This window comes from Panthera pardus, unplaced genomic scaffold (genome assembly GCF_024362965.1).
Source record: "Panthera pardus isolate Hobbes unplaced genomic scaffold, ASM2436296v1 HiC_scaffold_2, whole genome shotgun sequence".
NCBI lineage: Eukaryota > Metazoa > Chordata > Mammalia > Carnivora > Felidae > Panthera > Panthera pardus.
The window spans coordinates 129,079,184-129,095,026 of NW_026526765.1; the positions used below are offsets into that span (position 1 = coordinate 129,079,184).

The window sequence follows — 15,843 nt, forward strand, 5'->3', positions numbered from 1 at the left end:
TAGAAGAATGGACCCAGCTGTGGCAAGTTCAAAGTCTGGCCTACCTGCCTTTTTCCCAGGGGAAGGGCAATCAAGACTGATGTGGGACTTACTTGAACTATGGGTGAATAGAATGAATGAGTATAGGTGGTTTTGTTTTTAAAAATGTGAATGAGTTCTTAGCATCCTAGGTCCTAAATCAGTGGGATTGCTTGATGTGGTGACATATGACAGCAATCCTGGAATTACAGGCTTTCTGCCCAGTAGGTGACTGGGATCATCTGCAGAGCATAGCCTTCTAGCAGCCTCAGGGGAGCAGGCCTAGGGCTGAGATATTGCCAAAGCACAAACGTCCATCAGCTTCCGTAGGAACAGCTGCAGATTGCTAGAACAAGAAAGTGTGTGTACCTAAGTCATGAGGTGTTATGGGTACTCCTTAAATGACATGGGCATTTTGATAAATGTGGGGAAAGAGCTGTAACTTATGAGTAAGATTGATAGGACTTCACATCCCTCCTATGACCTGGAAGGTTAAGCCAAGACAGATGTAACAAGATTCCTTGGTGTCTCCCTAAAAACTTGGCTGATACGGGGTCCCTGGGTGGCTTAGTCGGTTGGGCAACCGACTTCAGCTCAGGTCATGATCGCACAGGTCGTGAGTTTGAGCCCTGCATTGGGCTCTGTGCCGACCGCTCAGAGCCTGGAGCCTGCTTCGGATTCTGTCTCCCCACTTCTTTGTCCGGCCCCCTGCTCACACACTGTCTCTTCTCTGTCTCTCTCAAAATAAATATTAAAAAAAAAAAAAAGCTTGGCTGATACCTCTTTCCAAGGCCCTTGTTATCAGGATGGGTATTTGTCTGAGGTTGCCTGTTCTGCTAAGGTAAAGTGGAGGAGACGCAGAACAGCAGAAGATAGGACAGCATAAATGCCAATCGTCTTATTGAGGGAGCAGAGAGTGGGAAGATGGACCTCAACTGGAGCTAGGGGAGTGGGGTGTGGCCACAGATCTGACGGTCCTGGTCCCAGTCCCACTGATGACCGTGCAGCCAGGCCCCGAGGAAGACACCACTACTTGCACTTTAGGAACTTGAAGAAACAGACTAGCTGGTTGCTCCTTCCCCTTAGGCCTGAGCTTGGATGTTGAATCAGCCCAGGTAGGGCTTAACCAGGAACCTCTGTGGAGTGGGAAGAAGCTATGTGATGACCTAGTGAACTTTGGGTAAGAACACAAATCTGATTAGATAAGCAAAAGACTGACAACGTGATGTCCTAGAGACAGGTCTGTGGCCTCCGTGCCAGCCTCCCCTTAAAGAGCATGATCTGCAAATGGGATTTGGAAACTGCTAGTTCCAAACATGGTTTCTCCTCATCTTTCATTTCTGCCTTCCTCTACTCCAAGCAAAATCAAACTAGCCAATTCCCCAGGCAAGGAAAAAGCCTGAGGGTCCATTGTGTACAGGGGGATAAAGTCTTATTTATCATAATGAGTGTGACAGCACTGCAGAAGCCTTTGGGATTCAAGCCTCAATCTTGTTTGCCACCTCCCCTCCCAAGAGGAAAGTCCTATCAGTTCACTGCCCATGGAAGGAACCCGGTTAGGAAAAGTATTCCAAAATATGCCTACATTACCTCTGTAGTTGTTTAAGTTAAACATGGAGCAAAAATCAAAGTTTGAAAAGGAAAGTGGCATCTGGACAGCATGAAGCTGAAGTGACAGCCATTGTCCACAACCATCCCATAGCCCTTGAATAGTTGTGAATGCCTATTCCTGAAATAAATAAAAATAATCAGTGGGCTCTGTAACAGTCAAGTATTCACTGAATGAATAAGCATACAACTACATCTTCCTCCAGCAGAAAGGTCTAAGCAGCCTTTAACAATCTCAGCCATAAAGAGAAAAACAATGCTTGGCTGGGAGGCAGGAGCCCGGGGTCTGGGTTAACTGACCAGTGGTCAGTCCTTTCCCTTTGAGCTTCAGTCTCTTGTTCTCTCAGTGAGATGGGAGGAGATCTGAGACCTCTCAGCCACTGACATTGGTGTGGGGGGGGTGGGGGGGGGGGGGGGCGGGGGGGGCGTTCAAATGATTAATTTACAAAAAGAAAATGAGAAGCATGTTGGATAGCTTATAGCTAGGTAACTCTGATTACAAACTCCCAGGGATTTTCTGCTGCTGAGGTAAGTGCCGAGGATGAAATGAGAGAAGAGGGGTGTAGCTACATGAGCAGTTTGAAACACATTCCAGATGGAGAGGAGACCATTAGGGCTTGGCCGTAACTGGAGACTTTTTTGCTGTCCCTGAGCAGGACAGGTCTAATAAAAAATGAAAGACTCTGAAATGGAAAAACTCTTCCAGGTAAAACTTCAACAAAGGGTCAAAGTATATTTGCTTTTTTGCTGGCTGGAACTGGCACAGACTTCTGGCCCTACACTAGGTAGGCCTGCAATCTCGAGGACTTTGTTGGCAAAGCGGAGTTCACTTCGCTGCATTCTACAGCCCAGAGATAAGAGCCCTTGTGGGGGGCGGGGCAGTGCTGAGGAAAAGAAGGGCTAGATGAGTTAAGTGGTTGTGCCCTGGAAGCAGAGGACTGAGCCACAGCCAGGGCTGGAGGCTCCAAGTGGGTGGGTTATAGGCATTAAGGCCCACAGCAGTGGTCCCCTTCTTCCTTAAGAGACTTTAAAAGTTCTTTTCTAGAATGGTCTCCAAAATAATCCCAGGTCCCAGTACAGTAGCACTGAGCTATGGTAACGGAACACATCCCCACACACACCCCTTTCACCCACCGTCCCCATCACCCTGCTACACAGGGTTCCGTGCCCCCCTCCCCCCCCCCCCCCCCCCCCCCCCCCCCCCCCCCCCCCAGTTTAGAGAAGGAAGCCCTTTGGTGAGAGACAGCCTTCTGGCAGCCTTTAATAATTTTATTCAAAGCAGAACTTCAATAAAAGAGATTGTAGCAGGGTCTTCTCAGAGCATTCCTGGGATAAAAAGGATTCAGACCCAGACTCAGGGCCTGGTCTGTGCTGAAAAAGGGTTAAGTTTACTTTTGAGCTGTTATCTTTAAAGGAGTCAAGGAACCAAGAAGAAATAACATCTTGGGGTAAAATGGAGCCAAAAAGATGGGAGAGGGTAGCCATCTCCCCAAGGAAGTTTGAGGCTAGTCAGAGGGAAGAGGACAGGTTACTGGCCCATCAAGGCAGTGGCCCTCCCCTGGTGCCTGAACCTGCTGAAACTAAATAAAGTGAAGGAGGGGTACATTTACCCCTTCAGGTCCACAGCTGCATCAGATTGTCAATAGTCTAGGACCCAAATACACAGCAAGTCCCGGGAACAAATTTGGACAGAGCCCAGGAAAACTGGACGTTTGGTAAGGCAATTTTCATCACATAGCTGTCCTTTGTTAAGCCTGCCAGACGCCTACTTATCTCTCATCTCACCATTACAACCCTATGGCTTTATATTAACACATTATCTTACTGGCAAAAAGTTCAAAGCTCAGGGATGCAGATTTCTTGCTTGTATCATACAGTGAAGAAACACAGGTTAGAGGGTATGCGCCCCAGTTCACCAGACTCAGAGGTTCTTTATCCTGCCACACAATCCAATTTCTATTAGCGTTTTTTGTTTCTAAGTATTTTAATTCTGGTTCCTAAAAGGCAAGAATAATTGTTAGAATAAAAGAGGGGCAACTGAGTGGCTCAGCTGGTTAAACATCCAACTTTAGCTCAGGTCACGATCTCGCAGTTTATGATTTCAAGCCCCGCACTGGGCTCTGTGCTGACAGCTCAGAGGCTGGAGCCTGCTTTGGATTCGGTGTCTCCCTCTCTCTCTCTCCTTACCCCCTCACACTCTGTCTCGCTCTAAAATAAACATTTTTTAAAAATAATAAAAAGAAAAGAAGGAGAAAAAATACAGCCTGGGCCAGAAGCTGAACTACACTGGGAAAGTTGCTGCTCTGGACCAGCAGGAAGTGTCCTAAGAAGTGAGAAAGTTTCTAGAAATGGAGCAGGGAACCAGAAGCATGTAAACTACCCATACCTACCTCTACCATCTCCTGGTGAAGGGAAAAGGGCCTTTCTACTAAAAAGAGAATTCAAAGGCTCTAGAACAAGAGTAAACTTTTCAATAAAAGGCCAGAGAGTATTTTAAGCTTTCTGGGCCATATGTGATTAAAACCATTAGCAGCCTGGTACAAGAACAGGCAATTTGCTGACACCAGCTCTAGGGGCCAGGTGGTGATCTCACCCCTGCTTTTATAGCTGACTTCCCCTCTGGCTAAGGAAGGCCTGTCTTAGGAGGAAAGGCAGTCTAGCATGGCTTTAGAAGCATTAGTGTCAGACTCTATCATCATTGGTTGTGTCATTTAGTCAAATTACTTACTCTCATTGTGCATGTGTCCTCATCTGCAAAATGTGTGCAATAATGATAATTTAAAAAAAAGGCAGGTGTGAGGTTTAAAGGCACGTGAAGGGCTGAGTATGTGACACACCGTAATTACAGTAGTGACCAGATCTTACTGTTATTACGGGAACAGACCCCTGGCAACCCGCGGTTCACAAATGATCTGCAGGAACAGCTGCAGCTACTTTCTCGTAGATTATAGAACAAGCACTGAGCTCAGATCCTTCACCAAACTCACTAGAGAAACTGTTTAGGACTCATGCCAGGAAGGGGAGTTCACGAACTTGAATATTAGCAGTCACATCCAGGACTTGCTCACAGAAATGGAAAATGACAACGGTGCAGTCCATAAGAAGTTTATTATGTCTTCAAGACAGTACAGTGTCGACTCCTCTCCCAGAGAAGGGCTTTCAGACGAAGGGAACCATTATTCAGATGAGTGGCTCATTTGTCATTTTCATAAGCAGCGGGATTCTTCCTCTTGGATTTTTCAAACTCCTGGGTCCCCCAGGTATAGACAAGATAAAACCCTACAAACGCTTTAAAAATCAAAAGCGAGAGTAAGCAGTGCACCCATATAAGACACTGGGGGTCCCAGTCTTCCTTTCTGACTCACTGCAGGTTCTGCCCTCCTGTCTCTAGTTTCCAAGAAGCCACTTTAAACCAGATGATGAAGGAAGGTTATATCACACACTCATTTTACAGGCGACCAAAATAAAGGGCCAGCCCAGGAAAATTTGTCACCAGACCTCCCCTATCTCTTTCCTGTTGCACATTTTAAATATTTTAATGAGATAATGAAGATAATTCACAGAAACTATGCACATAACGATGCACGTAACAGAAACACGTAAGTGAACACTTCTGTGGTTTTTAGCAAATTCACAACGTTGGGCTAATTTTCATCACTACCTGATGCGGATGTAACACAAACAGTTCCTCGCTACTTAGTGGGTAAAGATGACCTCAGAGGGAGGCGCTGGAATCACACAGGTGACCTTGCACGGGTCGTTTAAGTCGTCTGTGACTCAGTTTACTCATCGGTTAAGATAAGCAGGACGATATACTAGCACGAGGGCTTTCAGGAACACTCAGTGAGAAACCGGGCGTATCCCAAGTTGCGGAGTGCCTGCCCTACCGACAGTGCTCACGGAAGGGGCCCGCTGTTGGGGTGTGATGGAAGTCCAGCCCCCCTACCCGGCCAAGGCACTCACGCGGCAGGACGCGAAGAATGCACGCCCGCGTGCGGCGCAGCACGTTGGGGATGCCCTTGCTGAAGTAGTGGGGGAAGGCGCGCTGCTCGAAGGGTGACAAGCTGTAGGTGATCACATGCCGCATCCGTGTCAGATGCCCAAACTCGCGGCCCATGGTCGTGACGGCGCCTGCAACACCGAGGGTCGACAGGCGCTTGCCTCAGTCTCCGGACGCGCCGCTTCCACCCAAGAGGTCCTCCCCGGCGCTCCCCATCCTTCCCGGCCCAGGCGCTGCCTCCACCCTCCCAGGGGCCACCACGACCGCACGACCGGACCTCACTCCCGCGCGGGGGTCACCTTGCCCTCCACAGTCTCGGGAACCACTGGCCTCCTTCCGTCACTTCCGCTAACTGGAAGCCGCTCCGGGAGGCCGTGAAGTCACTTCCGGGGAATACCATTTTCCTGCCGTCTCCAGGGGGAGGCACCGTTGCTCCCCCTTCTGGAGAAGAGTGCCCGGGTCGGGTGGCCCCGTGGGTTGGCTGGGCCAAGCGCCGGCTGCGGACTCCGCGGCGGCCTTTGGGGTCCGTGGACTATCCGGCCGACTATCTCAGCCCCTTGCCTCTCCGTGCGACGGCCGGGGCCGAGGGGAACTGAGGTGGAGAGAAAGGGGCCAGCCGGCGTCAAAGGCGCTCCCGCCGAGGACCTATGGGTCCTGCGCCTGTGGAGGGCGCCCTGACGCCCGCGGTGGGGCCTCCCTACGTGACTTTGTGCGCTCTGGTCCGGCCGCTAAAGGGGTTCGGTTCTTTTCAGACCATCGGTGACGAGAATCAGTATCAGAATCAGTACCAGGGGCTTGCATCCGGGGCTTTTCTCGGCTGCCGCGGTCATAGAATGTACTGGCGGGGTGTAGACTTTCCCTGGGTAGAATAAACACGTTTCCTCAGGTCGCGCCCCAGGAGTCTTCAAGAAGTGGGCAAGCCGTTGATAACCGGCTGTTGGTGGCGGTAGGAGGACAGAGGCCACCCCCGCAGCCGCCAGCTTCCCTCCGGAAGCGCTTTCTAAGGCGGGATGCAGGGCGTCTTGTACATGTTCAGTTCATGGAATTGCCAGCCGTGTGTGTAGTAGAAGTAAGCTGTCATTCAACAGTTTAGGTGTGTTTTATGTGACCCTGCTTACCAGTCATGGGCCGGGAAGGCTTGGCATAGGCAATGAACTTAAAATTTGGAACAGTTTCATCAACCTAGGTGCTGCACAGACTGGTTCTCTATCTTATACCAGGAGTGTGGGTTGATTTCCTTCCAGTGTGATCTCATGGGTGGCGCTGGATATGCATTCGTTTCAGCCTCTTGTGGTGCACCTTCGTCCCATTTCTCTAAAACATCATCTCTCACCTAGTCTCAGCTCCAAGGCAAGAACCTAAGTACTTACATAACAAGAACAAAAACACCTCGCAAATTCTACCAGCATTTGAGTAACAAAAAACAGCCTGCAAACATCTCTAAACCTTTCAATCTACATAGGTACAGATGAATATGTAGATGAAAGTAAAGAATCAAGGTATTATATTCTAAAATTAGTCAAGGTCTGGGGCGCCTGGGTGGCTCAGTCGGTTAAGTGGCTGACTTCAGCTCAGGTCATGATCTCACGATTGTTCTTCGTGAGTTGGAGCCCCACAATGGGCTCTGTGCTGATAGCTCAGAGCCTGGAGCCCGCTTTGGATTCTGTGTCTCCGTCTCTCTCTGCCCCTCCCCTGCTCATGCTCTGTCTCAAAAATAAATAAGCATTAAAAAAAATTTTTTTAATGAGTCAAGGTTAAAGGTGATGTCCATTTTAAAGCATATTGCAGCATTCCAAGTACATATTCTATACGAAATTCCCTAAGAGAATTGGGCCATCCAATAGTTCTCTGTTCTCTGGGATTTCCATGCCAATTGTGATTTTTTTCTCTCCAAATCCACATGCAGTAAGTAATTATTCTAAGCACCTGGGAGCCAGAGAGGTGATGAGAGTGAAGGAAGAGCAAGAGTGAACCCAATACCATAAATTGAATACCAACAGGTTTTCGTATCATCATGAATAATTCGCTTTTTTCCATGCTTTGGAAGTTTCAGCAATACCTAGGGAACATTTTAAGAATCGTAATCTCAAAAAAGGGATGGTTTGGGGGTGCCTGTGTGGTTCAGCCGGTTAAGCGTGGGATTTCCACTCAGTTCACAGTCTCGTGGTTCGTGGGTTTAGGCCCTGCTGCTCCACGCTCTCAACGCAGAGCCTGCTCTGGATCTTCTGTCTCCGTCGCTCTCTGCCCCTCCCCCGCTCCCTCTCTTTCTCTTTCTCTCTCTCTCTCCCTCAAAAATAAACATTAAAAAAAAGTTAAAAATTTTTAAGGGGGGGTTTTAAGGTCATTTCTCAATTTCTGTTGGCCTTTCAGCTTGCATAGGTAGTCTACCTACGCAATGCTAACTTAAGAGGTTTTAAATGAATGCCAGAACAAAAGGGAGAAGAAAGCTAAATCACCAGATACATCAGTATCTAATGAGCACAAATTGGATAGATAGGATGTTATCAGATGTTTGATTCACAGCTGATAAGAATTATCTTCAGGTACCCATCCTTGAGGTCTGATTACAGAATTGACCCTGGCCCACCCACACACCTAAAATTTATTTAAGAGACCAACCTAAGCTCTTCTTGGCTTTTAGGAAGAAGACTGGTATGGGGAAGTGTATTCCTTGCTAGTTCTTCCAGGCCATGGCGCTTCTCAGCAACTTTTTCCTTTGGTTTTTCTGCTTTTCCTGGCTGTGTTTTCCTATTAGTCTTTGTTCTCGGGCTTCTACAGGAGAAATTCAGACTGCAGCGGGTGCTGAATGGGAATCTAAGGCTGAACCTTGGTCCTTGGTGCAGCCTCTAGATGAAAAAGACAGATTGGGCTTTCTTCCTCCTCTCTTCAAGGTTCTGTATAATGGGCAAGGTGACACCCCTAGGCTGCAGCCAGACTCCAGAGCTTTGCGTTACATGAAGAGACTCTATAAGTCCTTTGCTACCAAGGAGGGGATCCCTAAATCCAACAGAAGTCCTCTCTACAACACTGTTCGGCTCTTCACATCCTATGCCCAGCACAAGCAGGCTCCTGGGGACCAGGTGACAGGTGTGTAGGAGTGGAGTGGTGAATGGGTGGTGGAAAGATGATAAATTAGTTTGCGTTTCGGTTAAAGAAACAGATTGGGTTTGTTCCTTGAATTGCAGTTTACTTTGCGTAATATTCGATAACCGAAATCAAGGAAATGTGGTACTTGATCTTATGGTTTTAATATCTTCATGGATTAAGGGGTGGCGAGTCTCCTAGGATAGATAGGGTAGAGTTAGAGGGGACTTAATAGCTCTAAAGACTGAGGAGTGTTTGGTTGGAACTCAGCATCTTGTCCAAGGTCACAAAGTCAAGACTGGAAACCCGGTGTCTTGACCTCTCTTTGTTCTTCCCCTTTTACCACTGCTAACCTGGAAATGTGTCTAAAATATCCCCTAGCTATTTACTGCATTGACTGGGATGTTTTCCCCTTGTTTGTTGCTGTGAGAGGAAAGCTGGAGTCCCCATTTGGAACAGTAGGTCCTCACAACAAAGTGTTAGTCAACAGTCTGACTCAGCACCTTGGTATTGTGTGTGAAAAAGAAGTGCTTTAAAAAAAAAATCAAAAAACAAAAACCTAAATTCATTACCTCATGACCAAAACGTGCTGACCCAACAAGTCAGGTGGGGCTGTTTAAAATCTTTTCTTCTTCCTTGATGTCTTATTATAGTGCTTTTAGAGCCTCGATTATCAATCTCAAGTGTTCGAATTACATGATTAAATTTTCTTCATTGACCCTGTTCATTGGGCTTAGAAAGTCTTCTTAGCAAGGTTGGTTTTTTGTTTTTTGTTTTTTTTTTCAATATATGAAGTTTATTGTCAAATTGGTTTCCATACAACACGCAGTGCTCATCCCAAAAGGTGCCCTCCTCAATACCCATCACCCACCCTCCCCTCCCTCCCACCCCCCATCAACCCTCAGTTTGTTCTCCGTTTTTAAGAGTCTCTTATGCTTTGGCTCTCTTCCACTCTAACCTCTTTTTTTTCCCTTCCCCTCCCCCATGGGTTTCTGTTAAGTTTCTCAGGATCCACATAAGAGTGAAACCATATGGTATCTGTCTTTCTCTGTATGGCTTATTTCACTTAGCATCACACTCTCCAGTTCCATCCACGTTGCTACAAAGGGCCATATTTCATTCTTTCTCATAGCCACGTAGTACTCCATTATGTATATAAACCACAATTTTTTATCTATTCATCATTTGATGGACATTTAGGCTCTTTCCATAATTTGGCTATTGTTGAGAGTGCTGCTATAAACATTGGGGTACAAGTGCCCCTATGCATCAGTACTCCTGTATCCCTTAGGAAGCTTGGTGTTTTTATGACCGCTTTCTCTCCAGGCACTTGCCAAGAGAAAAATATTTATTAGCTTCTGTATGTTTGGAGCAAATGATTGAGGTTGTGAAACGGAGCGATAGTTGTTTTTATTCACCACCAAAGCTGTTCTGATTTTGTGATAAAATACTTGCCTGTAGTTGCTGGCAGTTAGTTATGGAAGAAAGCTCTCACCCGCATTTTCTATGTAACCCCCCCTCCCTCACTTGTTGAGGCTGGATGAAGAGAGGAAGAGAAGGGAGAAAGCACTATGATCAAGTATTAATGCTGTGATTTGACTTGCTATTTCGTTTTTGTATTCAAGCACAATTCATGGGTTGTTTTTCTTCTCAGGAGCCGTACCATCCGTGGACCTGCTATTTCACCTGGATCGTGTTACTGCCGTTGAACACTTCATCAAGTCAGTCTTGCTATTTACTTTCAGCAACTCCATTTCTTTTTCTTCTGCTGTGAAATGTGTGTGCAACCTGGTGATGAAGGAGCCCGAGTCTTCTAGCGGGAACTCCCATAGAACTCCGTCCTCATTTACCTTTGACTCCCAGTTTGAATTTAGAAAGAAATACAGATGGATTGAGGTGGATGTGACTGCTCCTCTTCAGCCTCTAGTGGCCTCCAACCAAAGAAACATTCACATGTCTGTAAATTTGACCTGTGTGAAAGCCCAGCTGCAGCGCCTTTCAGCACATGACAGTCCCTTTAACGTGACTCTTCTGGTGCCCCCCTCACTGCTTTTATATCTGAACGACACGAGTGCCCAGGCTCATCACAGGTGGTATTCCCTTCACTATAAAAGGAGGCCTTCCCAAGGTGCTGGCCAGAAGAGAGGGCTGTCTGCCTGTCCCCAGGGAGAAGAGTCAGCTGAGGCTGTACGACCTTCCCGTCATCGGAGAGGTCAGGAGACTATCGGCTTGGAACCTCAGAAGCCTCTGGTTCCAGCTTCTTTCAATCTGAGCGAATACTTCAAACAGTTTCTTTTTCCCCAAAACGAGTGTGAGCTCCATGACTTTAGACTTAGTTTTAGTCAGCTGAAGTGGGACAGCTGGATCGTGGCCCCGCACAGATACAACCCTCGATACTGTAAAGGGGACTGTCCAAGGGCACTTGGACATCGGTATGGCTCGCCAGTTCACACCATGGTGCAGAATATCATCCATGAGAAGCTCGACTCCTCAGTGCCAAGACCCTCCTGTGTGCCTGCCAAATACAGTCCTCTCAGTGTTCTGACCATTGAGCCAGATGGCTCAATCGCTTACAAAGAATATGAAGATATGATAGCCACTAAGTGCACCTGTCGTTGATACTGGGTTCTCTAAACTAAAACATGGAGCCTCTTCAGCAAAGAAATGCCGTGCACCTCTCTGTGCCTTCAGGAGAAAGTTCCATGTGTCAAATCTCAATGTAGTATGTCTTGTATAAGGGGGAGCCTATGTAGATGAGCACATTCTGTGGCATCTATCCATGGAAAGTGGTAACATCTTCCTGTTTAATTTCCAGGTGTAAATGAACTGTAATTACTTTGGAGGGCCCTAAATTTCTTTCCCGTGAATGATTTTTTTTTTTCTTGACATTGGTATCAGAGTGCAGTAGTTGTAGTTAATGGAAGAATAAATCCCTCTCAGTGGCATAATTTTCTGTGTTTGCTTTTTTCTTTTTTTTTTAAGGATTGATTTTAAATGGCTCTTGGAGAGAGAGAAGTGTATCTACAAGCTAATCTTAACTTTTTATCTTTTTCAGAGTAAGAGGCTAGCTTACCTTACTGGGACTAGAGAGTAAGCATGTAACCCATGACTGTTGGATCAGTGTGATGGATGCGCAATATGTAATTCAGCTCATTAGCAGGCATATAAATGGGGTGGTTCACCTCAAGATAAGATTTGTCCAATTTGTTGAAAGGAAATTGCCTTGCAGATTTTTATGAGAAAATGTAAAGATTTTTAACTGTTTCTTTCCTTACATATTTAAAATCTCTGACCTTATGGAATGAAGTCAAGGAGTGTTTTTTTCCTTTTTGCTCTGAGCTTGGTTTTGCAGATTTCCCTCAGCTCTCATCACTCCACCCCCACAAATTTTTTCCAGGTGGATTTGGGACCTTTGCCACTAAACTCACCTGGCAGTGATTAGGTTACATTACAGAGCAAGCCTTGTTTGGATATGACGGCTTACATGTGGGTTTTCAATAAATCTACCTTGAGGGAACCCTGGAGATCCATAGTTAGGGCTGCTGGAGTGATTTCTGTTGCAGCATTTCTAACCCCCCTAGTCTACCAACCAAAGTAAATCCTAAATGCAGGATGTATTCTCATTCGTAGAGATGATCTTTTCTTAGTGATTAGTGCTTAGCCTCTAAGGAAGCCAGCTGAGATTTTGATGGGGATTGTATTGAATCTGTAGATCAGTTTGAGGAGTATTGACCTCTTAGTAATGTTAAGTCTTGTAATCCATGAGCAATGGGGGCGTTTGCTTTGATTTAGGTCTTTCTGTATTTGGGAGAGTGTAAGTTTTGAACTTGTTACTTTTAAATTCTTTTCTGTTTTACTTAGTTACATATTGAGAGAGCAAGTGAGAGTGGGAGGGGGACAGAGGATCTGAAACAGGCTTTGCAGTGACAGCAGAGAGCCCGATGTATGGCTTGAACTCATGAACTGTGAGATCATGATCTGAGCTGAAGTCAATCCCTTAACCGATTCAGCCACTCAGGCACGCCTAAGGTTAAACTGTAGGTATTCTTGATGTGATTGGGAATGGAACGGTTACATTTATTTTCCTGGTGTGCTATTGCATTCATCTCGCAAGCCTTCACATACATAAATGCTCTTACTTGCTCAAGATTTCTTGATCTGAATAATATTTTTTAAAAATGTTTAATGAAAACTTTTTTTAAGAAGCAGACTGGGGGCATCTGGGTAGCTCCATTGGTTGGGTGTCCGACTTCACCTCAGGTCATGATCTCCAGTTTGGTGGGTTCCAGCCCTGCATGGGGCTCTGTGCTGACAGCTCAGAGCCTGGAGTCTGCATCAGATTCTGTGTCTCCCCCTCCCTTTGCCCCTCCCCCACTCCTTCTCTGTCTCTCTCTCAAAAATACTTAAAAAAAAAAACAAAAAACTGAAAAGGGAGTTTAAATTGCCAAGTTTCCAAATAACTTTGCCATCTTGTCTAACTTGAAGTCATTATTCTTTTGTAAATGAGGCTGCCAGCCTAAGAGATACATGGTGTTTCAAGGGTTTTGTATCATCTTCTGTCGTTGGCAGTAAAAAAAATAACTGGCCCAGAAAGGGCCCGAGTAATGCGGGGAATGTGCAACTGCACTTACTGGAAGGTAAGTCTCCCTAAAAGACGACTGTTTTAAAATGAACCATATGAAATTTGTATCAAAAGTATACGTATAAACTGAGTTATTTTTCCTAGTTCTGTGATTGAGTATAGATGTGGTCTGCATTCTGAAGGTTTAGAAAAGAGGTCATTCTGATAGAAGTTAAGTATAAGACTCAGTGCCAAAATTAGGAGCAGAGAAAAAGTTGGTCATGGTAGGTGAGTTCTAAAGTTGGCTTTACTGGGGCACTTGGCTGGCTCACTGGGGGGAGCTGCCCACACTGAGCATAGAGCTTACTTTAAAGTAAAATGACGGGCGTCTGGGTGGCTCTGTCGGTTAAGCGTCCGACTTCGGCTCAGGTCATGATCTCGCGGTCGGCGAGTTTAAGCCCTGCGTCAGGCTCTGTGCTGACAGCTCGGAGCCTGGAGCCTGTTTCAGATTCTGTGTCTCCCTCTCTCTCTGACCCTCCCCTGTTCATGCTCTGTCTCTCCCTATCTCAAAAACAAATAAACGCTAAAAATAAAAAAAATAAAATAAATGAATTTAAAAAAATAAAGTAAAATGACAATTGACTTGGAGACTGTACTTTGATGGTACAGTTGAGTAAGGATAGCTTGAACTGCAAGTTTGATTTTTTTTTTTTTCTTTCAGGCTTTATTTGTAAGTCTAGTTTCTTCATAGGACAGTGTCAATATTAAGGGAAGATCTATCTGCTAAACTTAAACTTCACAGATTGTCTTCTGCACAGTGGAGGAGGATATACTGGTCTCCCAACTGCCTCCTCCGTTTGAAACCTGTTTTTCTTTCATTACTCTTAACAAAAGCTGCTACTTGAGAAAATAAATGAGGAAGGACAACGGTGATTGAAATCTGGAAATTCAAGGATGGGGCTACATCTACCTTAAATGGATGCATTGAGCTTTGGTATTTAGTCCAGATGAGATACGAGGTCACCTAATGTGATGGGTGCTCCAGTATGCCCAGGAACAATGGGGCCGGTTTTCCCTTCAGCTCTGAGTTTCCTGCTCTTTATCGGTTTAAATCAACGCCTGTGTTAAATTGAATACTTGGTCTTTTACTAACCAGTTTCAAGGGCAGCAGTCGCTGGACTTGGTTTAGAGCTCAGCTGGGACAGTGTGTGCAAAAATAAAGCTGCTCTGTCATGGGATGAAGGAGAAAGTGGGCATGGTTACATAAATGATGAAAGAAAAATGCTCAGAACTTGATTAATATCAAAATTTGAAGTAACCAGGTTTAATTTGTTATTTGGGAGTTGTAAGTTAAAATATAAGTGAAGTGAAATTAGAACCCTTAAAATATTCTTAAAATATTTTTTTAATGTTGATTTGTTTTTGAGAGCAAGAGAGAGTGCTGGTGGGGGAGGGCAGAGAGAGAGAGAGACACAGAATTTGAAGCAGACTCCAAGCTCTGAGCTGTTGGCCCAGAGCCTGATGTAGGGCTTGAACTCAAAAACCGTGAGATCATGACCTGAGCGGAAGTTGGACGCTTAAATGATTGAGCCACCATCGCTTCTCGGCCTTTTGGCTAAGATCAAGTGAAATGACTGAGCCACCCAGGTGCCCCAAAACCCTTAAAATATTCTTTTAAAGGATGTTAGTCCCCCAAACATCTAAGTATATAGACTGGCTGAATGGATTGATAGAAAAGTAGGCTGTTTGGTCCATTAACTGTTGTCTGAATAGAAGGCAAGAATCAACACAACCAGGAGGTATAGACAGCTGATCCTTGACCAGAACTGACAAGTAAAGCAGGTCCTCTGTGTGTTTAATGACTTTGTGATGTAGTTGTCCTTCTCAACTGGACAGGTCCTTAACTGGTTAGACTGGGGCTATTTCAGTAATCACTTAAAGAAAAGGATTTTTTAGATGCCTTGATGGTATTTCTTTGTCTTACTTTAGTGTGTGATGCAATTTGTAGGGAAGAATTGAGTAAATATATGTGGATAAGGGTCAGCTGCATTTTGGGCATTTTATTGCTTCAGTGCTGTGTGTACAATTGAGCGTCCTTTATAGATCTGTCTTTGGTGCTGGTGTCTTTCCATGTTGGAATGCTATGACGGACAGTGTTAGGAGTTCACGGCCTGTGCTGGGGTCATTTTGGCTTTCTCCGAAATAATTAGCTCACTGAATAAATATTTATTGAACACCAGCTGTGGGCCAGGTGCGGTGTGTGGTTAAGAACAGAGGCTGATGTTCTCATCTGCAGGAAAAATGTATCATGTACCGGAAATGGAGACTTCCTTGATGACCCTAAATTCCATCAGTGAGCATTTGTTGCCACAGAACATTCTTGGGAGAATGAATAATACATCTTTAGATTACAATTCTTTTCAATCATCTTTTTCATTTTAAGGTAATGGTAGATTAACAAGCAATTGTACAATACCAGAGACATCACACAAATCTTTTATCCAGTTTTTTCAATGATCTTATCTTAGAAAACTGTTGTGTATTATCACAACTAGGATATTTTCTTGGATGG

The 15,843-nt window shown here is 45.4% G+C and overlaps 2 protein-coding genes and 1 pseudogene across 5 annotated transcripts; 2 read left to right on the forward strand and 1 right to left on the reverse strand.

Moving 5' to 3' along the window:
• Window positions 1-4,715: 4,715 nt before the first annotated feature.
• LOC109250878 (cytochrome b-c1 complex subunit 8) lies at window positions 4,716-6,035 on the reverse strand. The gene is made up of 3 exons (XM_019422020.2): window positions 5,904-6,035; window positions 5,590-5,757; window positions 4,716-4,914 (listed from the first exon to the last, which is right to left on the reverse strand). The coding sequence occupies exons 2-3, from the start codon at window positions 5,741-5,743 to the stop codon at window positions 4,820-4,822; spliced, it is 249 nt and encodes an 82-aa protein (XP_019277565.1). The 5' UTR covers window positions 5,744-5,757; window positions 5,904-6,035; the 3' UTR covers window positions 4,716-4,819.
• A 21-nt stretch (window positions 6,036-6,056) lies between these two features.
• Window positions 6,057-11,658, forward strand: GDF9 (growth differentiation factor 9). 4 transcript variants are annotated; one of them, XM_019422019.2, is made up of 3 exons: window positions 6,057-6,149; window positions 8,518-8,713; window positions 10,365-11,658. In XM_019422019.2, the coding sequence occupies exons 2-3, from the start codon at window positions 8,581-8,583 to the stop codon at window positions 11,327-11,329; spliced, it is 1,098 nt and encodes a 365-aa protein (XP_019277564.2). In that variant the 5' UTR covers window positions 6,057-6,149; window positions 8,518-8,580; the 3' UTR covers window positions 11,330-11,658. The 4 variants fall into 4 exon arrangements, with proteins under 4 accessions (XP_019277564.2, XP_019277562.2, XP_019277563.2 ...); XM_019422017.2 differs by having other exon boundaries at window positions 6,064-6,572; XM_019422018.2 differs by having other exon boundaries at window positions 6,064-6,362.
• A 3,208-nt stretch (window positions 11,659-14,866) lies between these two features.
• On the forward strand, window positions 14,867-15,034 carry LOC128778503 (U2 spliceosomal RNA; annotated as a pseudogene).
• Window positions 15,035-15,843: the final 809 nt, after the last annotated feature.

Bases quoted from the DNA above. Each gene is read 5' to 3' on its own strand.
- LOC109250878 (XM_019422020.2), bottom strand. From the start codon at position 5,743: ATGGGCCGCGAGTTTGGGCATCTGACACGGATGCGGCATGTGATCACC. The intron at 4,915-5,589 runs GTGAGTGCCTTG...TGATTTTTAAAG, and splicing joins CATTCTTCGCGTCCTGCCGC to CGTTTGTAGGGTTTTATCTT.
- GDF9 (XM_019422014.2), top strand. From the start codon at position 8,317: ATGGCGCTTCTCAGCAACTTTTTCCTTTGGTTTTTCTGCTTTTCCTGG. The intron at 8,714-10,364 runs GTGTGTAGGAGT...TTTTCTTCTCAG, and splicing joins TCCTGGGGACCAGGTGACAG to GAGCCGTACCATCCGTGGAC.